This window comes from Artibeus jamaicensis, unplaced genomic scaffold, assembly GCF_021234435.1.
Source record: "Artibeus jamaicensis isolate MK-2021 breed Jamaican fruit bat unplaced genomic scaffold, CSHL_Jam_final contig_548, whole genome shotgun sequence".
Taxonomy (NCBI): domain Eukaryota; kingdom Metazoa; phylum Chordata; class Mammalia; order Chiroptera; family Phyllostomidae; genus Artibeus; species Artibeus jamaicensis.
Window position 1 is genome coordinate 17529855 of NW_026521883.1, and position 16412 is coordinate 17546266.

Genomic DNA, 16412 nt, shown 5'->3' on the forward strand with positions numbered 1-16412 from the left:
CGTAGATCTGTTTTGCCCAAATTTGGAAATTTACTTCAGATTTCTTTATTGCTTATCCTTATGCGTGGTTCTTGGAATTCTCCTTTGAGCCGGTTGTAAGAGCTTACTGGTTCTCTCATAAATAGATGAGGTAAATAATATTTTGGCTTGTTTAATAAAGGCACGGATGTCACAATTATATGATGCCCTCTTTTAAAAAGTGTTCCTTAATAACGTACATAGAGCAGCACAGGTGACAGCATTCACAAGGGCAGCCGAGATTTCACTGTCTGATTTGTGAGAACATGGCCATGGCCCATGGCTCACCCCACAGCATCAGTGTCAGGGTGTGCCTTCCTGCCTGTTCTCTCTCCCTCTGCCCCTTAACAAAGACTTCTTAAATTTACACCATGAGCAAGACCTTGTGCTGGCTGCCAAAAATATGAAGCTAGAGATGTCCAGAGGTTGCTGTGAGAGGGATTATAATCTACTAGGGAATGTAACCAAAATGCCAACATGACTTCAATAATATGTTGCAGGTGTAAGAAAAATGATTGAAAAACAGACAATGGGGAGGCAAACAATGGAGAGGCAAACAATTCTACTAGGGAAAGCGTCAGTAGAGATTTCTAAGGAGGTGACATCTTTGATGTCTATCATTTTATCGGCATTGCCATTTTAAATTTCGGCAGTGCCTAGCTAAGTCACTATAACTGGACTAGAGAAAGAAGACAATCCCCCTGGGTAAGTAACCAACACTTAAGAAGAATTGAGGTACTTAAAATTCTCAGAAAATGTTTTCTTTGGTATAGTTTGAACTTTGCTTGTTTGCTACTGTTATTCTATTCTAACCACTAAAGTTGTGCTGCCTAGAAGATTTAAGTTGTCTCTAGGCAGCGGTGGAACTAGGAAAGTTTAGAGATGGCATTGTGGTCTTTTTTTATTCTTGTTCAAGTACAGTTGTCTGCATTTTCCTCCCACCACTCCCCCATGCCCTGACCTCAGGCATTCCCACCTCCCTCCCCTGATTCCACCCTGCCTTGGTTTTGTCCAAGGAGGACATACACAGGGCCCAGAGACATATGAAAGGATGCTCAGCATCACTAACCATCAGAGAGATGCAAATTAAAATCACAGTGAGATACCACTTCAACTGGTCTGAATGGCCATCACAAACAAATCAATAAATGAGTGTTGGAGAGGATGTGGACAGATGGCATTGTAGTCTTAAGGATTCACAATGTTTATTAACATATAAAAGTCTCTGTGACCTACTGTGGTAAATAAATATGTTTAATCTTTCATTAACACACAGCAGTCCCCCTTTACTTGCAGGGGGTATGTTCCAAGACCCCCTGTGAATGCCTGAAGCCAGGATAGCACCAAACCCTATAGAAACTATTTTTTCCTATATGCACGTCTATGAGAAAATTTAACTTACAAATTAGGTCCATGGAGGATTAACAACAATAACTAGTAATAAAACAGAACACTTAACAATAATATAGTGTAACAAAAGTTATGTGAACGTGGCATTATTAAGTCAAATAGGGTTACTTGAACACAAGCATTGTGATACCATGACAGTTGATCTAATACCCAAGTTGGCTACTAAGTGGCTAAATGAGCAGGGGGTGTAGACCGTGTGGAGACAGCAGAAAGGACGATTTATATCAGAGGCAAAATGAAGTGAGATGGCTAAGATATCACTGTGTTACTAAGAGTGGTGCCCAACTTAAAACTTATGCATTGTTTCTTCCTAAGAATTCCCCTTTAATATTTTTGGATTGTGGATGACTGCTGTCAACTGAAACCATAGGAAGTGAAACCTCGTTCTTAAAATTACTTGGTTACAGGACACATATCATATATGACATTTATTAACACTTGGGGACACAAATATTCCATGGGATATGGTTTAGGAAATCCTAGGGACGTGACTGGATTTCACATAACAGGGATAGTTTTGAGGGTCTAAACAGCTTCCTGAAAGAAGGAAACTGGAGCTAGGCTATGAAGACACAAACTATGTATTTCGTCTTGAACCCCTTTTAATAAGTTTATAGGAAGACATGTATTTTCTAGGAGGGCATTATTTTGTAGATCTCTGACATGGGGGACTAATCATGAGATGAAAACATAAGATAGGAGTTTGTTCCTGAGGAAAGCCTAAGGGTCTCTCAAGAGTTTTCAGCTGACACTGAACTGACTTCCGCCAAAGGGTCTAGCAGGATAGTAAGTGAACAAAAGATTTGTAAGGACAGAAATGATGCCTTGTCTTTTGGGTGCATCCTATAGTAGGAGATGTTGCAAGACACACCAGGGACAGAAAGTAGTAATGTTAGGAGAGAAAACAAGAAAGCAAGATGCTGTGAATAAAAGTCTTAGCTCAGTGAACACAGACAAATAAAACATGGTACTGGCTCATTACTCAAAGAGCAAAGGAAATGACTTCTGTGGTTATGCAAATGAAACCTTGATGGAATGCTGCTTTATGGGAAGCCTTTCACATGGTGTTCAGAACCTTGTCCATGGCTCCTAAGAGCAGGGGTCTGTTTATCACACCAGCACAGTTAGTCAGGAGAAAGAAGGATGCAGTCACTGCATGCACGTCACTCAGAGATTTTAATTTAGTTCTGACTCTTTCCAAGAGCCCTGGCTTAAGGGATATAAACCTGAGGCTGATGTATGGGAGTGAATGTCTTAGCTACTGAAATCCACTATCCACAGTTCGGTGAGGCTGAGTTGTACTCCATTCATTATAGTAAGTATTTTGGAGGGGAATTATGTCCTAGAGGGGAATTTGCGAATGTGGAATAAGCCTTCTTGAAGTTTCCCTTTTATGTATGTGGAAAACTGGATTCTAAACACAAACAAACAAACAACAAAAACTCTATGACTCAGTTTCTTATTGATCCTTTGCAACCTGCAGCATAATCCCCGAACCTTTTTGATTTGTTCTGATGTTTTACTTAGACTGGTGCAAATGAGCAGAAAATAACTGGGAAAATAACACATTGGGACAGGCCATTTTCTTCTCATTCAAGAAAGGAATTTTCCATCAGTTAGCATGAGACAGGATAGTAAGAAGCTAGGAAAATCCCTTGGCGAGTGGAATAGGGAAACTGAGACAGGAAGCTGAACACAATGGCTGAGCAATTTACAGCCAGGGGCAGGAGGTCACCTCCCTGGAGATAACATCTAGGCCTCAGTTTTATTTCTGCTCCAGGCCCAGAAAAGCAGCAAAACCAGGTGGGCGATGCCAGAACCAACTGCAAGGACTAAAGACCTCTGCCCTACTGCTGACCGGTCAGTGGAGACCATGACCCTGAAAAAGCACACCTGGACAACTTGAGAAAATTCTGCTGAAACCGTCCCCTGAGACCTCCCCTAAAATTCCCGCTTGTAGGAGAAAGATAAAAGCCTCAAGACAATGGACCCAGTTTGGGCCCTCTCACTCTGGCACCCTGCCCCTCTTCTTCCCCCAACTTCTTTCTTCATAGGCCCAAGTCTCCTAAACTCTAAGGCAATGGGCGGCTGGCCACTTGTCCCAGGCTAATCCCCTGAACCAGTCTCCAAAGCCCCCTTTTCTCTGGCTTCCAAATGAGCTAAGGTGGCGCAGCCTAGGCTCTCCTATTGCTTCTTTTATGCTAAGCCCTTCCTTGTTTCACTGTCCCCACATTTAATAAATGGATCTACATAGTCACCCGGACTTGTGTTGTGAAATCTTTCCTCATGAAGTCAAGAACCCACATACTACAGCTGGCTCTAAGCAGAAGCGCTCAGGGCCAGACCCCTATGTGGTAACAAGAGGACTGTAAAGAAGTTGGCTGCTCAGTGCTGTGAGGGATAAGGATGTCAGCTGGGTGACATTCTCCCTACCCTTGGCTCTGTCCTGGCTGATATTTTCACCACAGACTTGGACAGGCAAAGACAGAAAGCATGTTTTACAAATGTGTGCAATGGAGCTATAGCTTGAAGTTATTACATTGGAGGACAGAATCTGGCTTCAATGGTCTTGGCAGTCTGGAATGGTGGCTCAGCCTATATACTGGATCAGATGACAAAGACAAAAGGGGTCTTTATTTATGATAAAACTTTTTCTGCAAACAACAGAATAGGGATGACTTAGTGTAACAGCAGCAATATTTAAAAAGCCATAGAACTTTATTTGTTTTCGAGTTTAACATGATTTATTAAGTGATGGGGCAGCTATCAAAGCTAATAAAATCTTATCATGTATTGATATAGGTAATCAGGTCAAGGGCAACAACATTCTCTGCTGCTTAGAACAAACCTGGAATACTAGAGTCATTCCTAATTCATTCCCAGGCTTCATGGTTTATGAGAAATAGGAAAAAGCGAAGAGCCTCCGAAGCTGGCCGAGCAGGGCTGTGTGAGGTCTGGGGACACGCTGTCTAGTAAACGGCTGTAACAACTTCAGGCAGCAGTGACAGTTGCTGCTGTCTGAAGGGGTATCGTAGATGAAACAAAATATAAGTTGTTACAGTAGTTTCAAAGGACAGAAAGGGGACCAATACATAGCTACAAGCATCATGGAAGCAGATTTTTGGTTCAATTTAAAAACCTTTGCAATGATAAGCACATCTTAAAAATTGGGGCTGTTGCTTATGAGTTAGTGAGGTCCTGTTACTGGCCATTAGATGGTGGTCAGTGGCCAAAGGCCAATAATGCTGCAGATGGCATCTCTCTGTATGATCAAGAGAAGGGAGACGTTGGTTATGGATCCGATTCTGAGATTTGAGAATCCTCTTTACCTCTTTGACTCTCTGCCCTTTACTTTATTTTATTTATTTATTTATAAAATACATTTTATTGATTATGCCATTACAGTTGTCCTATTCCCCCCTTCATTCCCCTCTACCCTGCGCACTCCCTCCCCCACCATTCCCTTTAGTTTATGACCACATGTTTTAAGTTCTTTAGATTCTATATCTCCCATACTATTCTTACCCTCCCCCTATCTATTTTCTACCTACCATCTATGCTACTTATTCTCTGTACCTTCTCCCCTCTTCTCCTCCTCCCACTCCCCTGTTGCTAACCCTCCATGTGATCTTTATTTCTGCCCTTTACTTTAAAATGTGCTAGAAAGTCTAATTTTTAAAATCTTTCCTCTGTGCAATGTGATTTTTTTTGCATAGATTACTTAACCTCTCAGATTATTAGTTTATTTATTTGTAGAATGGAAACAGAAATATCCTCTGTGCCTGACTGTAGTGTGGTAAAGATGAAATTAATTATTCCATCTGTAACAGCTTTGTGAATTGTAAAGATCATTTTACTTGCAAGAAAATATACTTAATTGGTAGAATAACTCCCCAAACTCCAGCCCTATTTTTTATCCTGAGCACTAGTCCCTGCCTTTAGCAGTTACCAGCTACTTGTTTTCACACTCCTGCCTCCATCTCTTACTCCAGTGTGGCAACAGGAAGATGACCCTCCTGCCTAATTTGCTGTTTCTCTCAGTGGAACCAGGGTTTCCCAGCCACGCAGTTGAAAACCTCTGAGTCACCCTGGGCTCCTCCCTTACTCTTGCCTCAGTTTCGGTCACCAAGTTCCAGTGCCTCTTCCTTTCTTTGTGTCTTGTTCTCTTTCCCTTTCTACTCCTAGGACCAGCTCCACAGTGATAGCCCTTGTCATCTTATTCATTAAACAACTGTAACTGATCTTTGTGACTATAATCTTGAATCATTCAATCCCTTTTGCACATTGTTATAAAATTTCCATTGCTAAAGTGGTACTTCTGGCATGCCATATATTTTCAAAATCATTAATGGCTCCTCATTTATAAAATCCACTGAGGGTACCAAAGGACCTTTCTACTTTTAACTTAAACCTAATTTTATACTTCTTTTTACTATGCAAACCTCCTGTTAAATCCAGCCTGGTGGGTGGAATGGTCTAGTCACTGACTTCTAAACCTCTGGTCTTATGGGTTTCTATGGTGAAATCCTTTCTCCCTGACTATGTTCAAGTCATGAGTCTTCTCCCAAAGAAAACTTGTCTTTCCTGTCCAGACTGTTAACTCCCTTCCATCCCATTAAGACCTCTGCTTCAGCTTCTCCTGATCCCTTCAATTCATAGTGGTTGTCTCCTCCTCTAAACCCTCACCACTTGTATCTGTGCCCCTCAACTAGCATCTGGATCAGCCTGTTCCATCTCTTACACTGTCATCTTATAAGTTACCACATATTACTGCCTAATTTTTTTTTAAAGATTTTATTTATTTATCTTTAGAGGGAGAGGGAAGGAGAGAGGGAGAGAAACATCAATGTATGGTTGCCTTTCATGAGTCCCCTGCTGGGAATTGGCCTGCAGGGAACTGGCCTGCAACCCAGGAATGTGCCCTGACCGGGAATCGAACCGTGATTGTCTGGTTCGCAAGCCCCTGCTCAATCCACTGAACTACACCAGCCAGGGTACTGCCTAATTTTTAATGTGCCTCTTCCATATATCTAGAGTAAAAACTCCTTGAGAGAAGGAGCTGCACTGTTTCCCAGAGGGAGGTCTCAGAAAATACTGAAGAATGTTAGGGGGTTGTGCCCTTTATAATGAGAAGTTGCTGTGCACAGGCAAGGCCTGCAGGACTTGCACTATTGCTTGGGGCGAAGAATCGCCTTTACTAGGTAGCTTCACTGTGAGAGAATGAAAAGCTTATTATGAAAGAAGGCGGGAAATCTGGCTGTATTAGAGTATGTGGGATCTTGTGTTGAACAGCAGGGAGGGGCTCCTCCAAATTAAACCAGTTCTCAGACATTATGATAGTTACATTTACAGAGTTTCTTAAGTCATAGGGACTATTTTACTTATTTTATATAAGACAACTCATTTAATTTCTGACAATAATCCCATCAAGCCTATTTTCATTCCCATAGGAACAGAAAGGAGATTGAACGCTGGAGTTTCTCTCTCTTAACCACCCACTATCCTGCTACTCTAGTTGCCAGTGGTATAATTCCCCACATGGTTTCAAATATTTTATTTACATTTGGATTTCTATTTATCTTCTGATATTTGTCAAAGCTCCCATCCTTTACAGTCATAAATTGGTTTTGTTAATGCAAGAGTGCATGGCGAACAGCACTATTATTACATCTGAAATGGGGGTTGTCAAAAGAACTATGAAGAAAATAATCATTTTCTTTAACTTGAAAAATATCTAGAGATATTTTTTCTGTTTTTTTTTAAAATTTGTATTCTTCATGAAACTGCAAAAAATAAAGCACTTCAGACCTGATTATAGTTTGTGAGGGAAAAAATAATAATACTAAATAAAAAAATCAAGATAAATATTGCCTGCATGCTTAGCATGACATTCCTTTCATAATCCCATTTAAGAGCTTTCTAAATTCTTCAACTCTTCATAGTTGTCATATATTTGAAGATCTTGCATAATCTATTTTTACCAACTGATGGGAACATGCTAATGTGTCTTCCTGAATTTGCAGGAAGAATTTACTTTTTGGTTACATATACTATTTTGGTAGTGATTTTCCATCATTCTTTTACTTTCTATATTTGAATCATAATTTTGGTAAATTCAGCCAGATAATTTACTTAAAAAACTTAGATATAATAATAGCCTGCCTCTAGCAACTGAGATATACTTTAAGAAAAATATTTGGTAGATATTTAAAAAATTATTTTCTACTATACCTGAAGTCCTCTTTTCCATTATCATATCAGATTAAGCAACTCCCTGACTCTTGTCAACAAACTGAAGTTCAGATTCTTTACCTTGACGTTTAAGCCTCAGCATTTTGGCTCCAATCCAATGTTCCTCTTTTATTCTCTGTAACACATACCAGTCATGATCTGTTCCTTACACTAGACTCCATAAACATATCAGGCTGACCCACACCTTCTGGCATTTCATTCCTGCTCTTCTCTGGGCTCACTACAACTTTCCCCCTTGCTTTTCTCCAATGTATTCTTTAAATTCCCAATTTTCTTCTCTAGGAAGCTGTTCCTAGGGACCACTGAGAATTTTCCACCCTTGCTGCACTTCCCACAGCTTTGTCCAAATCTCTTTTATTTTATCAATGGTAGATGTTTTTGTTCATAAGTCAAGAGCGAAGTCTCTCTTATCTCCAGCCACCTCTTCATTCCCCCAAATACTTTCTGTATACAGTAAACCTTCAAATAATTTTTGAATTATAATACTCCAAACTAGGTAAGGTACTGTGTTCTTCCCATGAGCAGTTGAATTTTAAATAATGCAAAACCAATACTTATAAATGATAAGAAAAGAAGATGCTGAGAAGCAGCCACCAAAAGTGCCTTGTGAATAATGAATAATAGGATGAAGTGAGACCTTAGTCAGGATAAGAACCTCAGACATAACATCACATTGCATATCCTGCTCTTTGTTTGAAGTCTTGAGTACCAGAAATGGTGCTATCTGGAATTAAATTAAAATGTAATAAGTAAATTCCAAATTCTTTCTCATACACCAAGAAATGCAGATTGCTAGAGGGCCCTGAGACATATGCTTATTACTTTTAACCCCCTGTGCTGCCCCTGCACGAAGTTAAACACACTTACAGCACACAGAGCAGGGCATCATGTTCAGGTCCAAAGGACGAGTGTTCCAGGAGAACTGGAAGGGTAGGGAAAACAAAAGCAGCCAGCTTTTTTCCTGGGTATTTAACACTTCATCACAAAGTAAAGAGCATTGTTCAAGATTTAAGAATATTCTAAAGTCTGAGATTCATGCTCAGGTCAAGAATATTTGCTTTTGGAAAAAATGTCTCCTGTTCTCTGAAAGAACCCTCATTTCAGGGAATCCAGCAGTCTTGAGTCTTCCTGGCATGTGGTCTGAGACTTGACAGCTCAACTAGGACCTTTCAAACTGGGGTTTCCCAGTTGGCTTCTCTGTTGGCTTGCACAGAACAATTAAGTTGTTAGCTATCTGACTCATTGCTGTCGTCTTTCTACTTTTATTTTTAAATACTATCGACTTGGCTTTGTTGGCAGGTGAATGGAATATCTCAAAGCCACCATGACAGCCGCAGCATATCACTGTAACTGCTGTTACTTCGACCATATTCTAATCTCATGGCTTATAATTAAAACCGCATGTGACTGGGATGAGACAATATCCAGTAAAATTTTTATTATTTAAGAGAGTCAATATTTTCTATCAATACTTGCATAGAGGTTAAAGGATTTAAAATTACTTTTAAATAATTGGAAAATAATCTAAAAAACTGAAATATCGAATTTTAATTTAAAAAGAATTAATTACCCCGAAGAAATAGTGTCCATTTTGGCATGCCACATTTCATCTGCACTTGTTTTTAACATTAAGTGAAATAATGTGACATAGAAGCAAGGATATTGACTACAGAGTTTGGACTTTTTTCTTAGCTCTGCCAAGTACTAGCAGGTCTGTGGCCTTAGACAAAGAAGTTAATCCCCCATTAGCCTCTATTTCCTCATTTAAAATATGAATAATAATTCTTCACCTGTGTAACAACCAGGATATTTATAAGGACCGGGTGAAACAATGTACATACCTGGAAGATATTTGAAAGAATGAAAACAGTATTTCAGCTGTTTTCTACAGTATTCTACAAACTCCTTAGCACTCTCCTTCTTCTTTTCTTACCTCCATCTTATTTTCTTAAATTGCGCTAAAAAGAAATTGAGGCTCATCTCTTTTGCAGCCTTTGGGTGTTTGTCTGGTTAACTTCTAAGATGTCTGCTGCTTCTAAGACCATCTTCCTCATGAGGTCCCTGCTTGTCTTCTAGTGTTCCCTTGCTGGGCTCCAGGCAGACATCCAATATTTCAATTCTTTTAAGTAGTATTTTTCTTTCCCTGAATTCCTTTGTAGTCAACATGAGAATTAGTGCTTGGTAAGAGAGGCAGTAGGGGCAAATCTCAGCTGCAGACAAGATAAAGGGAGTCCTAGCTTTGGTAATTGAGGACAAGCCCATTGAAAGCAAATATCAGGAGAATGCCTTGCTAGAAGGGCAGGCCACCGGGACAAGAGAGTCTAAGAGCAGGCAGAGCATGGAGGCCTCTGAGAAAGAGTTGGCATCACAGAAGTTAGGGAATAGGGAGACTGGAGACCCAACCTCAGGCTCTGAGGCTCATGGGTACCAGGGTCAGACTCCAGTACTACAATAATAAGATAATGACATTGACCCATTTATTGAAGTTTGGACATCAGATAAATTCTAAAGAGCAAGGTGGCTGAGGCTAAGTTAAAAGATCACCACAGAGGACCCAGACAGGAAAATGGGATCGTTGAGCTGTCAACATGTAGATTTGTCTAGAGGTCAGGACTGTCCCAAAGTTTGGGCAGAGCTCAGCCTACATGTGTTGGCCATGTGTCTTGACCAAGAGGAATTAGAGAAATATTGAGGACAGGAGCCAGGTCCGTCACTACCTTGAATGTCATTCCTTATTTTCACAGAACACATTTTTCTTTCTCTCTTATGGTCATGCATTCACCTAATAAAATCCATGAAGAGCTGAATTTAGATTCTAAAAATTTTACTTTTTTTCCCTCTTCATGCTGTACTTCAGAGTTCTTATTTTTTCTGCTAGCATTTTCCTATATTTCAGTAATTTCTTATTCACATTTTTGAAAGTCATTTTTAAAAAGAACTGGTTTTTCATATTTTCCCTATATTTATTTTTTATATTTTTTTCATTTTTCCCCTGAAAATTATTTTGTGAAATTTCCATACTTCCAGACAACACTCTTTTTCAAAAAATTTTATTCAGATAATAATCTTGCTGCATATTTTAGCAATTCTATTTCTGTAATCTCACACCTAAATTCACAATCCCCATTTCCACTAGGTGTTACAAAAGTTACACTTCACAGATTTCATTTTGCAGCTTTTGACACCTAAGAAGTAAAAGATAGCCTCTTATTAAATGCCAACACTACAAAACAAAAGCCACAAGGTGATAGTTTTGTGAAGGTGTCCAGTTGTTACACAGGTAGAGCTCTGCTCTAATTAATACCATGCAAGGTCTGTTTCTATCCAAGGAGACTATTCCCTGCTCTAGAAACTGCTCCTTAAAGCTGATACTTTTTGCTGCACTGTTCACACATCTTGAATAATAGATGCTGCCCACACTGAAGTGTGGAGGCATTGGATACAGTTTGAATTTAGAAGGTAAATTAATTTTTCACTCTTTAATAAACTTTAACATATAAGTACAAAACATATATGTAAAAATAAGGCATCTATGAAAGCAAAGGAATGCTAAGTAACATTTTGAGATCTGCCCACATTTAGCCCACACTACAACTTTTGTCAACCATTGGCTATGAAAAATTAATGCACACAACACAATGCCTTTGAGCTTTGAGCAGAAAATCAAATTATTGCAGTTAATATGAAAGAGGAGAAGATTGATCTTTTAAAAACCATTTTAGGAGGGGGGTTAGTGGAGGTGAAAGAGGGTGTAAGGGGGATAAATGGTAATGGGCAAAGTACAGTAAAAATAAATGATTAAAACATAAAAATAATAAATAAAAATAAACACTATTTCAACAAGCATTGAACACAAAAAGAAATTCTGTTAACCTCTAATCTCCTGGAGCATCTGTTTAACTGGGCTCTGCGGATAGTACATGTCTTTCTTTGAAAACAGCTGTTACAACATTGGTTTCACACACGTTTTCTAGAGATAGACAAAGGAGGCAAGTAAAGGGCAGAGTAATGTGGATGGAATAAAAAGGCAGCATGGGGTAAGTTGGACACACTTCTGGAATGTACCTATGCAACTGCCCATGGGTGGCACAGCTGCATGGATATGCATCTGGGTACCTTTCTCTGAGGCTGCGCAGAGGACTCTGGATGCATGTTCGGAGGCACTGGAGCCTTACCTTGATGGTAGCCAGGACCACCTCCATCACAGTGCACTGTCTTAGCGTCAGGCCCTTGGCATCCTCTCGAATCATGTGCTCCTGTTAAACGAGTGAACAGTTGCTTATAAAGTAACTGGGTCATTTATTTAACAACTATTTTCAAACAAAATCAATATAATTCTCATGTGCACACATTTCTATTTGAAACATCTTATCAACATACTTTAGATAATTATTTTATCTTATATTTAATAAACATCCATTTTGCCAAAAGAAGAAATACTGTATGTTTACTTAAAGAGTAATACTTTGATTCATATGTGGCTTTTTTTCCACTTACAAGTTAATGTTAGGATAAAAGTGAGAAACCTGAAAAATGTGAGGCAAAGCTTGTTCACCACAGTTCCTTGCTTTATGTTCTGTAAGCTAAAGAAGGTCAATTATTGGAGGGATTTAAGAGGTGAATTTTAGCCTCTCTCAATTGCTACTGATAAAGACTGCCTTAATTATAATGCCTCCAATTTATTTTCTTCCTTGTAGCCCCCTCAATGCTTAGTTAGTACTAGGAAAGTGTTAATTGAATTTAGGTCTAGATATTTTCAATGTTTCAAAAATAATTTTCATTATTTTAGAACTGATTTCCATATTTTACAATAGATTTTCCTCATTGTTCAATGTGAGCTGTCTCAACCCATCATTCAAAGCTTCTTTGGGGAAATGAAGACAATAGTAAAGAAAATAGAAACTTGTCTACGAGAAAAGATTTCAAAGTCCTGATCTCCCAAATTAATACAATCTCTCCCAGGCGACCACTATTCTAGTCAATAAGATCCAACAAATATTGATTGAGTGCTCCTTATGTGCCAGTACTGGTCCAGGTAATTGAGACCTATTGTTCAATAAAACAAGATTTTTGCCCTCCTGGGACTTACACTGTAACTTCTATAGGTGCCTTTGGGTGAATTGGAGGGAAAGCTCTGAGAATGTTTGGCTTAATGAAAGGATCAGTGCCTTTGGTCAGTCCTAAAAGGTGCCTCTTTTTCCATGGGTGCAGCTCCACACCAGCACACATCACTTGCCAAGTGGAACATGGACTTCATGTTGACCATCATTCGCTACCTTAGCCAGGCACTCCGTGCAGTTCACAAATTGCGCAATCACAACTACTGGCTCATGTTTCTGTTCTAGCCCTTATACTGTTATTTAGTGGATGGCACGATTTCCTGAAGGTAGTTCCTATGTCTTCTGCAGCCTTTCAGTGCCTATCTTGGCAATTATCACCTGCTGGGCACCCAATATACTTTTGGCAATTGAGTTGTTCTTCTCTTAGCTTATCTTACAGAGTTCATTGTGCTTAAATAGAATCATACTCCTTTGAACATTGTTGAAACCATGGTATAATACTTCATGGATCCACAGTATACACGCCTGCAACTTGCTGTGTCTTTCTCATATGGGGATTTCAGCTCAAACACATGAGTCCATGCAATATTTTTAAACAGAATATTAAATACCCATTGAGACTCAAAGAGTGATAGAAAATGTTTGCTGAAATATAGGAGAAATGCTTTAGGACAAGTAAATACAAATATTTTATATTAAACAAATCTCTGGCTTCATCTGTCTTGACTTAGCTTTATGAGATGATTACATTTTTAAAATAGATGCTGATAAATGATATATGTGGTGCTGTAGAAAAATATAATTCTTGCCAGAAATGATTTCCTGGGAGTTAACAATAGCTCATTCAAATAAAGGAGTCTCTGAAAGAGGCTGACAATGAGTAACTTCCCAGTGAGTTACTGCTTGCTGTCAGTAAATGCACAGTCTCAGACATATTTTTATTAATTGGTTTGATATTGTATCACCTCTGTCCATAAGATGTATTCATTTAAAAAATTACGACAAATCTGATCCCATTAAATAACAAAAACCTGGGTGTACATAATATCCATACATTATGAAGTTGCAGAAACATGAGGTAATAAATACATATCAAACTGCTGAATAAATATTTGTTTCATGAACCTATTCAAAATCATAGTTCCCTCTTTATTCTATTTTTTCTTGATCATGCATTCTTTTAAGTAATATTATTATTTGTTCATATTTCTATATAGGATTTGTAAATTTAGCCACTGGTGAATTACTCTAGATAGCACTTTTCCAGTGGATTTAGTCTGTTTTCAAACTAATGTATAAAAATGTAAATGCCCATAATTAAAAATATATATACTCTTTATTGGTAGTGATAGTCTAGTAGAATAAATAAGGGAAATAACTGAAAAATTTCAAGCTTTTTATTATGGCTAGATTTAAAGTTTTTGTGTATTATTGTTGAGGCTTTATTGCTCTATAATTCAAATAATAATTAAATGCACTAATAAGTTAAAAATTAAAAAAAGTCAAGGGTAAGTAATTGAAAAATATAAAGCTAAGTTATTTTCTACCACCCATGGACATCAAGATTGTATTTTTAGTTCTTCAGATTATTTCAGTGTTGATGAAATAACCCTTTATGACATTTTATTAAAATTTGCTATTTGGTTATTATAATCAGAAGAGAATTAATTGAATTGATGAAATTTGGGGGCTGCAAAGGGGCCTTACCTATATTTTCAGTGGAGTAGGATTTTTTCACCTAATGTGAGTATGTATTCTGGGGAGCTGGTCTCCATCCCACCCAGAATTTACAAGATTTGGACAGGCGTCACTGCACCTGCCACTCAGGGGCGGACATGTGGGTTAAGCCAAATGGCATATGTCACTCCCCAGGCCACAGTGCTTGGCTTGGGAATGTTGATAACATTGCATCAGAACTGATGATGTGCCTGCCAGTGGATTTTGCTGGAATTCCTTGCATCAATATGGGTGTTCTTCTCTACAAGATTTCAAGTTCAAAGATGTTGGATTCAGAACAGAGACAAACTATTTTACAAAGAGGGAGGGAGGTTTGTTACAAGCAATGCATCAACTAAGGAAAGAGCCGAGCTGAAAGACTGCAGCTGATTTCTGTAACATTGTTTGAGTTCCTAACCAAGCAGTGATGGAAACCAGAGTTATCCTAAGACTACATAGTTTCTTGTAGAAATAAAATTCCTCCTTGCTTGTGTTAGTATGGCTTTTCATCACCTGAAACAGAAACATTTCTATCCGATAGAACGATTCATTCAGGAAACTGAAGCTCAGGGAGACGGAGCAGGTTTTCTAACATCACACAGGTGCTAGAAGCACGGCCGGGGCCATTTCCTTTGTAATGAGACGCTATGGTGTTTTCCCTTTGTGGTTGTATGTGAGAAGCTTCAACACCATATAAATCCATTTATATGGGTTTATTAACACCATATAAATTTATAAAGTAGAAACTAGAAACAAGATACAAAATGATAGTTTGGCAGTGACATCTACCTTCCCTTTGAAGTATCAAAATCACTGAATGCCTGTAAGAAACAATTTTAGGTAACAGTTATGTCTTCTAAATGAATTATTTTTTCTGGGGAAGGGGACAATGTAGGTGACAAAATAGGATTCTGAAATTATAGAACAGCTATTTTATCATAGTAAATAATTACACAGTCAAATGGATTATCCTCCCCCATGTTTAACACACAAAACGGTCCCTGTGATGCCTAACTTGGAGCTGCCAGCTGGAGGAGGAGGCAAATAGCTCTTTCTGTGGGTGGGAGGTACATCCTCTGTGCAGTTACCATACAGGGATAATGTGTGTGTTATCTTACTTATTCCACAACAATCCTATGAACAAAGCGTTAAAATTTTCTGTACTCTACAAATGCCACATCTGGAGGGTAAATAGATTAAATACTTTGGCTACTGTCCCTGAAGGTTACAAAGGTTAGCTACTTTGGCTAGTGTCACCACCATGGTAGGAAGCAGCTGAGGCAGAATTGGAGCCCAGGTGGTCTGTGTCTGGAACCCATCCCCATGCCACACACTGTATGCTGATCCACAAAACTGAAACAAAACAACATGCATTCTGACTATAGGAACAACGTTGGTCTGTATGTGGTCCATTGATGAATAAATGAATAGATGAAGGAAATGTGGTACATACATACAGTGGAATATAATCTGTCCTTTAAAAAGAGGGAAATTCTGCTATACATGACAGCACGGATGAATCCAGAGGACATTAGGATAAATGAAAAAAGCCAGTCACAGAAGAATAATATGCATTTTAACCAGTCAAGTTCCTCTTCTGACTAGTCAAGTACCTATCATATCTGCAATAAGTATTGTAAATCTCAAGCAATAATAAAGGGCAAGGTTATTTAGTCAGCAAATTCTCACTTATAATGGTGCTAAATATACTGACAAGATTAATGTTTGCTTTGGTGAGTTTCATTTTCCCAACTAGGTGTTTTGTTATAAGACCTCTCTAGCCTTTACTGGATTTCTATGAAACATTCCGTTTTGCCTTTATTTATACAAAGCCAGTTTAGCATATAAAAGAAAATACAAGGTCTGTCCAGAAAAAGTCCAACCATTGGTAATATAACTAGAACAGTTTGTGTGACATTGATGTAACCTGGCAGCCAAGGAGAATGGACTGGAATG

General features: G+C 38.6%; 1 protein-coding gene across 2 annotated transcripts in view; it reads right to left on the reverse strand.

The window, feature by feature from the left end:
- Positions 1–16412, reverse strand: part of UNC13C (unc-13 homolog C) — a 491690-nt gene that overhangs the window by 59489 nt on the left and 415789 nt on the right. For both annotated transcript variants that reach the window (XM_053670097.1, XM_053670096.1), the window contains one exon: positions 11856–11936. In XM_053670097.1, coding sequence (XP_053526072.1) covers positions 11856–11936 — 81 coding nt within the window. The remainder of the gene's footprint in view (positions 1–11855; positions 11937–16412) is intronic.